Below are 13,073 nucleotides of genomic sequence, written 5' to 3'. Positions count from 1 at the left end.
TTTCCCCTTTTTTTCTTCTGTAACTCCGAAAATATTTTGAATTTGCTTCTGAAATTTTGAGGACACATTCTTGGATAGTTTGGGAAGACATTTATGCAAAACAAAAAATCGATTTTTTGAAGCCTCTAAAGCAGGCTCCCCTCTAAAGCAGGATCCCCTCTAAAGTAGGCTCCCCTATCGAAACGAGATAACATTGATTGTATTCGGTATTAAATTCTCTTCTAGTTGAACTTAAAAAACCTTAAGAAAGTTATGATTAACCCTATTTTTAAACAATCTAAAGGGAATTTGTTTTTCCAAACAAATGATTTTTTTTTTAATTAGCGAAAAATTGTTGAATTTCTCACTTTTTGTTTAATTTTCTTGGTTTAACTAGAAGCCATACTATACAAAAATACAATTTTTTTGGGTTTTTGGTTTCTGATGAAAATTGCGACCTGCATCTTTCCCGCCGCTCGACACATGCACATTCGAGGCACCTCGGCAAAATGCTTGTGCCAGGCATAATATGACATATATTTTAATGAAAAAATTTGAGAAGGCTGATGAAATATATAACAATGAAACCTGAAAGTTTCGTTTCAATCGAATATTTCTTTCCTTCCCAAAAAAATCCACGAAAAAATCGATTTTTTAAGCCTCTAAAGCAGGCTCCCCCCCTTAAGTTTGGAAATCGAAGCACATCACCGTTACTAATCTGAAAGTACCTGATAGTTTGCTGAGGAGAAGCTAATAGGGTCCGGCACTCGAAGTTTAACCAAGTGAAAAGGCCATAAATTTCATTTGGAAATCTACTTTTATTCAATTCAAGGCAAAAAATGTGTGAAAATAATACAAAGTTAAGAATCAATTTACGATATGACCATGAATTGCCTTAACTATGGTTTTGAGACGGTCCGAATCGTTAGCTGCCCGAACGAGACTTGCGGGTATTTTAGCCAACTCGCGCAAAATGGCTTTCTTCAGCGCCTCGAGACTGGTGAATATTGTAGTTCGAATTTAGGGTATTATCAGAAACATTTCCATCACATCCTAAATTAACAGAAAAATCAGTAGTTTTGATTTTATAATGCCTTCTTTTTTTAATGTAATGCCAGAAATTAGATGGATTGGACTTTAGTCACGTTTTAATAGAAAGCATACATATATTGCGTGAATAAAAAGTTGTGAAAGTAGTAGAACTCCTTCCTCAACTTAAGAAATTGTGCATTGTCGTCTTTTGAATTAATGAGACTAAACTTTTAGAAAGCTTTGCTTTTTCTGTTTTTTAAGTACACTAACCTAGGATTAAACCATGAAGGTTTATTGTTGGCTACTACACACTTGTTGGATGTTTGGCCGGGCTCCTCCTCCTATTTGTGGTGTGCGTCTTGATGTTGTTCCACAAATGGAGGGGCCTACAGTTTCAAGCCGAATCCGAACGGTAGATATTTTTATGAGGAGCTTTTTCTATGACAGAAATGCACTCGGAGGTTTGCCATTGCCTGCCTAGGGGCGACCGTTATTAGAAAAAACGTTTGCGTCATTTTCGAGATTCGAACCTACGTTCTCACTGAATTCCGGTTGACAATCACTTACTCACAGCCGTTACTACTGCCTACTACTTCTCATAAACTATGTATTCCTTCCTATAAGCAAAAGGTTCAGTTAAAAGTCCCTTTATAAAACCTTAAAGTGCATCAAGATTGACTCGTTTATGTACGCAGCGGAACTTGTGATAGAGTACTCTCAGAATATTCCTTTACGAGTACATGATTTTCCCCTACTGCTATCTAAACTTCTATTTGTTGGGTGGGTCGACCACTGTTGTATACTCTCTTGTTACATTAGCTGCCTTATGAGCACGAGTGGCGAAGAACCTCAATGTTCCCACCACAGTTTGGACCAAGGACATCACAACATCAAAAACAAGTTGTAATAATAATAATGATTGTATGTACCATTAATAATAAAAACAATAATAAAACTTCTAATAACAGTAATAATAAGCAATAACACCAACAACAGCTATAAAGAAGAAGAAGAATATAAAATCAGCAGCAGCGATGGCAACAACGACACTACCACCACCAACAACAACAATGACAACAACAATAACAACGAACGATGACGACAACAACAACAAAGGAGGAGAGAAAAAGATGAAGAAGAAAAAATGAGCGGCATCGGCAACAACAAACAAAGCAACGTCAACATTGTAAGAGATTCGAAAAAGAAGAAGAAAACAACAAACTCGTTAAAATGCAATGAGGAAATGCTTCTCAGAAAAAACAATGCCAGAAATTCAATTTTAAATTTGTGATTAATAGAATGTTTCAAATAAAATATAATAATAATAAATTTTCAGTAATATTTATTACCAGAAATAAACTAAGGTGAATTTCTCGCTTTGGAAGATCTCAATTCAGGTTCCCCTAAATTCATAGGGCTGGTCAATTTGTATTGAACGTTTTTTTTTTTTTTGTTTTTGACATCATTCGTAGAAGATTCAGGTGCTGCACACAAATCTAAAAAAGAAAATTTTAGGGGCATATCCCTACTGTCAATTTTGGTCGCCCCCAATTTTAAAACAAGCTATTCGTAATTTGAGGTCAAGTGGCAACGCTGTCAAGAGAAAAAAGCATACCTCGTAAAGAGGCCTAGGACTGATGGAGGACTGCTTTAATCATTTAGTGAAACGGCTAAGCAGGAGGGGTCTATTATCCTAGTGGTTGTCGACAACGGCCACCGTGCCATGAAACTGCCGGGTGGCACTTTCAGCAATGAAGACATTGTTACCGTAAGCTTGGAGAGTATTACTATAAAACTCTGGCTGATCTCAAACTGCATGCCGCACAATGACGAGATGAAGCCGAACCCATGCTGCTAAGGCGCTAGCTTAGGTGCGGCGAAGGAAAACTGGTGTCATCACTGGTTCCAACGCGAACATCACCTACACTTGTCGGGGAAGTACGGACATTAAGACAAGAGGTGAGCATTTTTTTATTTTATTTTAAGTGAAGACTTGATTTTTATTTGAATGTTATTATCTTTAAAAAGTAATCAATTTTAATTTTCGTTGTTTTATATAAAATGCCATCTTTGACTACAATCAAGAAAGTGCTTGAAGCTATACTTAGTCCTGCCATAAGTTCTGTTACAAGTTGAGTCCGTTGTAGATATGAAATTATAGTACTTTTTTTTAATGAAGTTAGTTTTATTTAATAATAGAAATATTAAAAACTAAGATTTTTGAAATTTCATTCTTAATGCTTGCTTGCAAGCCTTCAAACGATTAGGACATTTAGCTATTGCATCACGCACGGTTTTCATGGATATTGACGTCGAACCAAAGATTGTTTGAGACTCTCCAAATTTCCTTGAGGTCTTCACTGGTCATGTTCTCCACAAACTGTAGTCCAATGGATTCAGACTGGACTTCCAGACGGCCAATCTTCTGCGGTTATGAACCCAGGAATATTGATTTTCAGCCACTAATGGGCTGGAGTTGGTCTTGTTGGAAGATCCAACGCTCTTCATTGAAGACAGTACTGCTCAACTGCTTCACCACGCCTTCTAAGACATCTTTCTTGTACATTTTTGCCAAAGTCTTAGCCTCTTTTTCGCAGAAATGAAGAGACGTAATGCCTTTACAAGACACTCACCATCAAACCATTACGGAGGCTGTATGGTGGCCACACTGAACCCTTGGGACAACATTTTTTCGTCTTTAGAAGTTTTTGTACAGATTTTGTCGTTTTGCTTTTTAAAAGCTTCTTCAACAGTGAACATTTTCTCATCTGTGAGAAGAATATTTTCATGGCCGTTGGCCGCGTGCCACCGAAGAAGCTGCTTGCATCCGTCGAGTCTAATTTTGTTCAAGCGCGTTGTCAAAAGATGACCAGTTGAGCGATAGAAGGCTTTCATTTAGAGATCATTTCTAATTAGTCTTAACATGGATCTGGTCAGTACATTCATTTCCCTGAACGTGATTTTCTGCTTTCTAAGGGGATTTCTGGGATTCTTTTTCGAACGTGTTTTTCTGTTTGTCACTTCAAACGTTTGGGGAAAACGATTGATAGTGGAATTGCACTTTTACCACACTTTTGTGATGCAGCCCCCACACCATTGTTATCAAGCGAAATTTGCCACGAACCTGCGAATTTGGTCTCGCCGTAGGCATTGTAAAATTTCTCAAAGAATGTATGGCAAGACCAAGTACTTCTAAAATTACAGCTAGACTCTTTTTGTGAATAGGACTTAAGTAAATTTACTCAGAAAGTGGCTGAAAAGTTTAAATAAAAATAGCAAAATTTTTAAAGGTCACATTTTTCGGGACTCCGTATCCAAATCCGGAATTTTCGGGGTTCTGCAAACCGGGATTAACATATGTATGTAAAGGGTTTTCCAATAACAAGTGTTACAGGTGAATGGATTGCGCTATCGAGAGAAAATTAACATTTTTTTATGGCCGGAATTGGATGGTATTTATCTGGACAACATTTATTTTCCACAAGACGAGGCTACGTGCCATACAAGCAACGAAACCATTGATATTTTACGGGAAAAGTTTCCGGGCCGTGTTATTTCTCGAAGAGGTGATCACAATTGGCCACCGAAATCTTGTGATTTAACACCTTGTGACTTTTTTCTTTGGAGCCACGTGAAAGAGAAGGTCTACGCCAACAGCCCACGGCTCAAAGATGGAATTCGTGAGACTATCGAGGACATAGGGTAGCCACTTTGCAATTCGGTTATGGAAAATTTCTTGAAAAGGATACTGTCCTGTAAGCGTGGTCGTGGGGGTCATTTGCCTTCCTCTTTATAATGAAATAAACACCCGATAATTTATATTAAAAAATAGCATTTTTCTTTGGATATCAAAATAACACCTCTTATTAAAAACCCTTTATATATATAATTGGCGCATACACCCTTTTTGGATGCTTGGTCGAGCTCCTCCTCCTATTTGTGACCTACAGTTTCAAGCCGATTCCGAACGGCAGATGAGGAGCTTTTTCATGGCAGGAGCTTTTTCTTAATTTTGGTTTTTCACCGTGATTCGAACCTACGATCTATCCGAATGCCTAATGATAGTCACGCACCAACCCATTCGGCTACGGCGGCCGCGACTAACATCCCTAGTACAATATATGTATGTATGTTTTTTGCACTTCTGTTTTCCTCTTATTGAATAATGATTTACGTACATACATTTTACTTCTATTTCATTAAACACTATTTTTTACTGCAACATTGTACGCCATATAACAGCAATTGAATTGAAGCTAACATTTTTATTTGTTTCGCAGCAGTCGTGTGAAGTAGTTCAAATATTTCCTTGTTTTTTGACAGTTTAAGAAAAAACAGTAAAGAAATGTCACAGATTTTACAAAACATCTTTCACGAATACGGTAAATTGGAGCGCATAAAACGTGTTTAAATAAACAAAAATAAAAAATAATATTTAATATAATTTCATGAATTAAGAAATAATATAATCCCGTTTTATTGCTCTATGCAGATCCTATAACTTCGCAATTGCCCTTCTTGGGGTCACCTGTAAGCATTATCGCGCTTTCGCTGTGCTACCTCATTGTTGTGCTGCTCATCGGTCCGGCCTTTATGCGAAATCGAAAGCCATTTAACATAAAAAATGTGATATTGACTTATAATTTTCTGCAAATAATCGCCAACTGCTGGCTGTGTTACTTAGTGAGTTGAAACATGGCTTCCAAGGTGTTAGGAAATTTACCAATAATAAAAAAATGTATTTTCTCATCTTCTTCCACCTAGTTTGTAAGCATATTCTATGCACAACGCGCCGATGTTCCCGATTTTGGTTGCCTGTCGAAATTCGAACACTCGCCCGCCCTACAAAAGATCAACGTTTATGGACTATACGCTTTCTACATATTGAAGCTGATCGATTATGTGGAAACGGTTTTCTTTGTGCTGCGCAAGAGCTTCAAACAGGTATCGTTCCTGCACGTCTACCACCACATTATGATGAGCCTATTCGTCTACTACCTGGGCACCTACTATGGCGCCGCGGGTCAATACTGCAGTGTCATCCCATTGAATTGTGCAGTGCATGGCTTCATGTACACTTATTACTTAGTGGCAGCCCTCCAGCCAAACATGAAAATGGGCTTGTGGTGGAAGAAATACATAACGATATTGCAATTGGGGCAATTCGTGTTAGTGTTCATTCATCATTCCTATCCGCTGCTCTTCCGGACTAAGTGTGCCTTTCCGAAGGGACTGCTGTTGTTCGCTGTGTGTCAGTGCATTATAATGATCTGGCTTTTTGGCAATTTCTATCGACGCACATATTTGCGAACGAATCAAAAAGTGAAGGCGAGCAGAAGTGGTGAAACAAGTGTTAAGAGTAATTAAATATTTAATTTAGAAATAATAAATTTTTGCACTTTATGTAAATTGTTTAGTGCCGGTTTTACAGTGCAAGTTCCACTGTGTTGAATTTTTAAACGAAGCTTAGTAGGCAATTTTCACCGGAAATATAAAGCAGTTTACTATGCTTAACTACAATGAAATAGTTAAAGGTTGATCAAACTCCCTTGAAATTATTGTTCATCGAAGGTCGTAAACTGTCTCTCAGAACAAAGGTACATTAATACATACATAAACATTACATTAAATGCCCAAATTATTGTTAGTTGCTATCGCGCCGTCTTTTGGCACATACTGCCGAAAAAGCCCAAATTAGCAAGCAATTATTGTTGTATCAAAGGTATTTCAAAACGAAGTCAACTCACTTCTGCTAGTCTAACAGAAAATGTTAAATTAACAGCGATCATCGTTTCACAGTGCCGATTTACACACAGAAACACCTGTAAGGAAGGCACTGGAAATTCTCCTTTCATGTTGTCTCCCATGAACAAAATCTTTCCCTGTGCCGGTGCCGTAACTATGCTAAATCAAAAAGTTATCATTAAATAAGGTTTTCGTAGAATTTTCGTGTTGAAAATTATTTTTTTATTTTTAGCATAGATATATTTCGTGTTTAATAAAATTCATTAGCAAAGTAACCGAAAATTAAAATAATCAGAGATTACAGAGTAACAAAAAGTTTTAATTTTTTTGAAAATTTTTGTTAAAATTTTGATAACCGAAAAATTTTAATTTTTTTTAATTTTAATTTTTTTGATAAATTAAAATAATCGGCTGATTTTTCGATAAATTAAAATAATCAGAAAGTATACCCGTGAACTGCTACGGCGAATATGACGGAAGCAAAGGTCTTTGCATACTTTTTTTACAAACATACGACGCCAAACTGATACTTATAAAACATGGTGAAAAGATTTTTAGAGGTTTACTACCTACCAGACCGTTATTCGGCTCTGAGCAAATTTGTGTTTCACTCAGCTAAACTAAATTTTGTGAAATACAAAATGAATGACGTAGAATCCAAAGGTCCCTTCAATTTTTTTTCACCATACGAGCAAACCTGGTATCTATCATCCTTGCTTATAAAGCGTTCACGTTCAGTGTTTCACCGGCTCCGCTCAATAAACGGGGGATGCCTTTCATAATTAAAGTGCATTAATAGAGAAAAATACAGTTTTGGTTTTTTAGGCATATACTACAGTACAAAATAATATTATATATCACAAGAAGGCAAATTATTTTTTAAACAAATATATTTTTAAACAAAGCATCAATATTTAGAAATAATACATATAAAAGTGTTGAAAGCGGAATGAATTCTTACTAATAAAGGGAATTAACTGTGAATAAAAAATATTAAGCTAAAATAATTGGCCTCTCCCAACACCTGAGCTGAAAAGTGCAAGAAAGAAAACACGTATTTTTTTTTTGTTAAAAATTAGCTCAATTCATCCACATAATTTCCATCAAGAATAATGCAATCATTCCAGCGCCGCTCTAACATTTAAATACCAGTTCTGTAGAACGATTTGTCTTAAGCCTCAAAATATGTAGGCCTCAGTTTCAGCGATAACCTCTTCATTCGAACAAAATTCCTTACCGGCGAGCATTTTTTTAGGTCTGTGAATAGCCAGTAGTCGTTGGAAGCCAAACTGGCAAATCTCGATGTGAGAGCAATTCGAAGTTCAATTCATGTAGTTTTGCCATTCTTTTGATTGACTTGTGAAATAAAACAGTGAGCAATCACGGCATCCGCTTTGAACAGAGCTTTCTCATAGTCAAATGCTCGTGCAATATAAAGCCAACGCGTTTTTGATGTCTTTACGATGTCAGCTAACTCAACAGCAACTTTACGTTTCGATCATTCAAAACGATTTTGTGGATTCTTTTGATGTTTTCTGGTGTTACCGCCCCGTTTGGACTTCCACTGCGCTGCGTTGTGCATCATCGGTGTATCTACGACCAATTTTGAAGTCAGCAAGCCATCCTTTTATTGTTGTTTCTGATGGAGCGGGGTCCCCAAAACATTTTTCAAGCCATTGCTTCGCTTGAATGGTATTTTTCCCCATGCGGAGAGCATCGTCGTATGTCGCACCGCTATGTAAGTAATGCTGCTAAGCTCTGTTGATAGTGCGGCGATCTGTTAGGTACTTAGGTCTTCTGCGAAGAGCTTCGTTCAGTACAGCAACAGTATTTCTAGTAGGCAGTGGGACTATAGGGTGGGGGTTGTGTGTCCATGCATGTATGTGCCCATGTGTACATAATTATGTCGTGTGTAATTGTCTAGCTATGTTCGATTTTCTCGCGAGCTACTGACAAACTGAAATATAGTGGCGATTCAGAAAGATGGACTATAACATATTTGCTCCAATAGTTATTACTTACAAAATTCTTGATTATTGTAAAAAAATATATATGTATATATTTGTCAAAAAAGTCATTATATCTGTTTATTTCCAACGCGGGAGTTAGGTCGCTATTTTGCTCTCTCATTCAACTGCTCTTTTAACATCGCACTTCTTAACCCGATATTTTCTAGCACTTTTTTTGCCTTATATTTTGCTGAAAAGATGTATACAGTTAATCCAGATAAACCCATTTCATTCATTTTTATGACGTCTGACGAACCATTAGCTGCAGCATACTCGGCTATTTTCTAAACTTTTCCAGCAGAGATAGCTTCGGAACTTGTAAAGCTCAGATACACAAGAAACCTTCTGCCTCTGAAATATCAGTTATTTTAGCGACCCTTGGTTACCTCGAATGTGTCGGCAACAAAATAACGTCAATAGTATGTCTGCGCTCATAGTTTCCGTCACCCAAAAGTCAAAGTTCTAGAAAACTTCTTACTCCCTACTCGAGTTCTCCAAGTACATACTTGCAGAATCGCCTGTTGAAATCTTGCCAGAGAGAATTCTCAATTCTGGTCAAGCCGTAGGGTAACTTGAAATTATTTTAGGCAGGAGTTTAAGTTTTGTAGGAAAACCAATCTTTTCAAATCATGATAGCCAGCGGCTTCGTTGGCTGGGTCATGGCGTCCGAATGTATACAAACGCTCCGGCTCTGAAAGTATTCGATGTGGTACCAACTGGTGGCAGCCGCAGAAGAGAAAGTCCTTCTCTGCGTTGGAAAGATCAGATGGAGAAGGACTTGGCTTGTCTTGGTCTCACTTGGTGTTTCCAACCGGCGCCTGTTAGCAAGAGAAAGAAACGACGCGTACTTTGTTAAACTCGGTCGAAATCGCTTAAGCACCAATAAAGAGAAGAAGACATCAGCTTCCTTTTAATTTTTTTGAGCAAAATAGTAACAGTAGCATACAGTTTTTTTTAAACAGCCAAAATTTCCCACATTGATATAATTTTTATCCAAGTTCCAATGCAGAGAAAGGCAATGGGGCAAAAGGGCAATTTGGGTTTAAAGACTACAAGTAAAACAAATAGAAATGGAAATGCACAAAGCTTTGAGTAGCTTAGTTAGTAGTTAATTTTTCCCAAAAGGATAAATTTGAGTTGTGGAAAGCAAGCCAAAATACAGTCGAACAATCGCACACATAAGTATTCGAAATACAAGCATGGAAATGCTCGTAAGTTCCCTGTAGAGAAAACTTGGACTAAAGTAACAAATAGTCTTGAACCAGTTCTGCAAAGAATATTTGTTTTATAGCCATAGATTTGGAACCTAAATTTACTGGAATGGCAATGAGTTTCCTTATTGATGAGAAAATCAAACTTTCAGAAGACTTTTTCAAGTAGCTACAGTCATATATCAGAAATAATTTGTTGGTTGGTTTGTTTCCAAGATTCAATGATTTTAGATTTTCAACGACGATCAGCGTTTCCACATATAAAAATATACTTTTCTGCCACCACCCAGCAGCAGATGGTTTTTTCTAAAATATCGGCATGCGTCCACTATTTGAAAAAAAGTGTGGAAATACTAGATGTTTCATGTACAGCTGCAGTCCGATAGTCACCGAAGAGTATTCACCCACAAACCCACTTAGCTTCAGCGGCCACCACTTCACATAAATTAACTCGAACTAACCGCCCATCACGTGCAAGTAAGCGATCCATTCAGTACTAAATACCCTTGAGCAAAATATTTTAAGTTTAAGCATTTAGCCGACGTGTGAAAAAATTTCATTTGTATGTTCGTTTTTTATACCCACCTCAAAGAGTCGGGTCCCGTTATTTCCATACTCTTTAACTATTAAAAATATCGCAGAGTCTTGTTCGAACGTGTTCTTTATTTGAACAACCAGGAAGTGAGAAAAAATGTGTATTTAATGAATTGACATAAATGACATTTAAGTCTAAGTAATATGGGTGATGCCAGATTTGTGATACATTATCCATTTCAACACTTTCCCTCAAATCTGACATCGCTTACAAATATATTTTATAAATACTCAAGTGTGTTAAATTAGTAATTAAATTAAGTACATATTCCCGAAATATTAATCTTAAATCAGTTTCATTCCGAGATTTTGTATACAATGAATGTGCTTGGTTGCTGACAAACTTTTTGTCAAAACGTCCGCTGGCATCTCTTCAGTGCTAACATATTTTATAATAATGTCTTTTCTTTCAACAGCTTCACGGACAAAGTGATGACGTATATCGACGTGTTTGGTGCGGTTATGGAAAATCGGATTTTTGCTTAGCTTACCGGCGCCTTGGTTGTCATTGTAGATGATTACTGTTCTGTCTTCGCCGGTTATTTCTCTGACTAACCTCTTCAGGTGTATTGCTTCTTTGGTTGAATCAGAAAGCGCCATGTACTCAGCTTCGGTGCTTGACATAGCCACTGTACGCTGTTTTCTGGACTCCCAACTTATTGCTCCGTTCGCTAATTTAAATGTGAACCCGGTATATGATCTTCTGTCGTCAATATTTGACCCCCAATCGGCATCGGCGAATCCTTCTAAGGTGCTGTTTTTGGTTGAAGTGAAAGTCATTCCAAGATTCGGTGTACCTTTTAAATAGCGCAATACTCGCTTTGCTGCCACCCAGTGTGCACTTCCGTAGTTGGTGTTAAATTGACTCAATACGCTTACGATGTGTGCGATGTCTGGCCTTGTTGAAACAGCCAAGTACATTAGTGAGCCAACTAGATTCTGGAATGGCAGTTTGCTTGCAGAATTACGTTCTTCTTCGGTTTTCGGAGACATTGCCTTAGACAGCTTTATGCTTGCGTTTGCAGGTGTGGCGACCGGTTTGCATTCTTCCATGTTAAATTTTTCCAGTAATTGGCTTACGTATTTCGATTGACACATTGTAATTGTTTTTGTGTTTATACATTGATTAAATTCAATCCCGAGGCAAAACTTTATCGGGCCTAAATCCTTCATTTCAAAAGTAGATGCCAGTTCATTTTTTATTTCTTCTAATTTTTGCTTGTTGTTCGACGCTACGATTATGTCGTCAACATATATGGCAATAAGAGCAATAGTGCTTTTGCTTCTGTACATATATAAACACGGATCACATTTCGATGCTGTCATGTTCATATTTTGTAGCTTCTGATCTAGCTTTTGGTACCACAATCTACCCGACTGTTTTAAGCCATAGATTGCTTTTTTCAATAAACAGGCGTTGTCTTTCGTGTATTGAGATGCTTCAGCATCGCTCAATATCTCATGCAAATCGCTGGGCAAAGTCATGTATATTTCGTTTTCTACAGTTCCGTTTAAATATGCGCTTACAAAATCGAGCTGGTGGACCTCTAAACCCATTTCTGCTGAAAAAGCCATTAGCAGCCGTATGGTGTTTAGCCTAGCGACAGGTGCAAAGGTTTCATTATAATCAATTCCAGCCCTTTGAGTGAATCCTTTTGCTACCAGTCTAGCTTTTCTGGTGTCAACACTGCCATCTGATTTGTATTTAGTTCGAAAAGCCCACTTAGATTGGACAATCTTCTTCCCAACCGGTCGATCTACGATTTCCCAAGTATTATTTGACATAAGCGTTCGGTATTCTTTTATCATGGCTTTCTTCCATTCGGTTGCTTCAGGACTTGAGAGGGCTTCTTTACTGGTTTCTGGGTCGGTACTATGGGCTAATGCTGTACTGTGATGTTCATCTTCGAGAACCGCTTCCGGATCACTGGTAGAATTTTCGTCGCTTGATGACATTTCGAAAACTGGTACCATATTGTATTCTAACCGTGGTCTACCGCGGGACTTAATCTTAATTTTCTTTCGGCGGCCTCTACCTCGTTTAAGAGCTCGTGGCGCTTGAACGCCCAAATCTCCAGTTGTTTGGGGTTGTTGTTGTTGGTTTTCGGGAAAATTTACCGGTGCCTTTTCTTTCGTTTGTTCTAACTGCGAATGTATTTCGATGTCTTTCGTTAAAAATTCTTCGTATGTGTCTATATTCTGTTGCGGGACAAACACGACGTCTCTACTTCGACGTATTTTTCTGGCTACGGGGTCCCAAAGGCGGTAACCCTTCGACGTGTCGCAATAACCTACAAATATGCATTTTATGGACTTCGAATTGAATTTACACTTACTTGCACTTTTGTCTAACATGTACGCTGTGCAGCCGAACTTTTGTAAATAGCTGACATGTGGAGTCCTTCCCATCCATATTTGGTAGGGAACTTCACCATTTAAACTTTGTGATGGACAGCGATTGCGTAAATAGTTTGCGGTATTGATAGCTTCTGCCCAATATGCT

The 13,073-nt window shown here is 37.7% G+C and overlaps 1 protein-coding gene and 1 long non-coding RNA gene across 2 annotated transcripts; one reads left to right on the top strand and one right to left on the bottom strand.

Moving 5' to 3' along the window:
• Positions 1 to 5,256: 5,256 nt before the first annotated feature.
• LOC128867452 (elongation of very long chain fatty acids protein 7-like) lies at positions 5,257 to 6,414 on the top strand. Its single transcript, XM_054108654.1, has 3 exons — positions 5,257 to 5,393; positions 5,504 to 5,694; positions 5,776 to 6,414. The coding sequence occupies exons 1-3, from the start codon at positions 5,357 to 5,359 to the stop codon at positions 6,376 to 6,378; spliced, it is 831 nt and encodes a 276-aa protein (XP_053964629.1). The 5' UTR covers positions 5,257 to 5,356; the 3' UTR covers positions 6,379 to 6,414.
• A 1,867-nt stretch (positions 6,415 to 8,281) lies between these two features.
• Positions 8,282 to 10,462, bottom strand: LOC128867453 (uncharacterized). The gene is made up of 4 exons (XR_008454989.1): positions 10,393 to 10,462; positions 9,022 to 9,116; positions 8,779 to 8,955; positions 8,282 to 8,713 (listed from the first exon to the last, which is right to left on the bottom strand). It is a non-coding gene; the product is annotated as an uncharacterized LOC128867453 (long non-coding RNA).
• Between the last annotated feature and the right edge of the window lie 2,611 nt (positions 10,463 to 13,073).

Source organism: Anastrepha ludens, chromosome 6 (assembly GCF_028408465.1).
Source record: "Anastrepha ludens isolate Willacy chromosome 6, idAnaLude1.1, whole genome shotgun sequence".
Lineage (NCBI taxonomy): Eukaryota > Metazoa > Arthropoda > Insecta > Diptera > Tephritidae > Anastrepha > Anastrepha ludens.
Note: the sequence above shows the minus strand (reverse complement) of the source record. Positions and strands in the feature narration are given on the sequence as shown.

Coding starts and splice junctions, on each gene's coding strand:
- LOC128867452 (XM_054108654.1), top strand. CDS start 5,357: ATGTCACAGATTTTACAAAACATCTTTCACGAATACG. Junction 5,394..5,503: donor AAACATCTTTCACGAATACG/GTAAATTGGAGC, acceptor TGCTCTATGCAG/ATCCTATAACTTCGCAATTG. Junction 5,695..5,775: donor ACTGCTGGCTGTGTTACTTA/GTGAGTTGAAAC, acceptor TCTTCCACCTAG/TTTGTAAGCATATTCTATGC.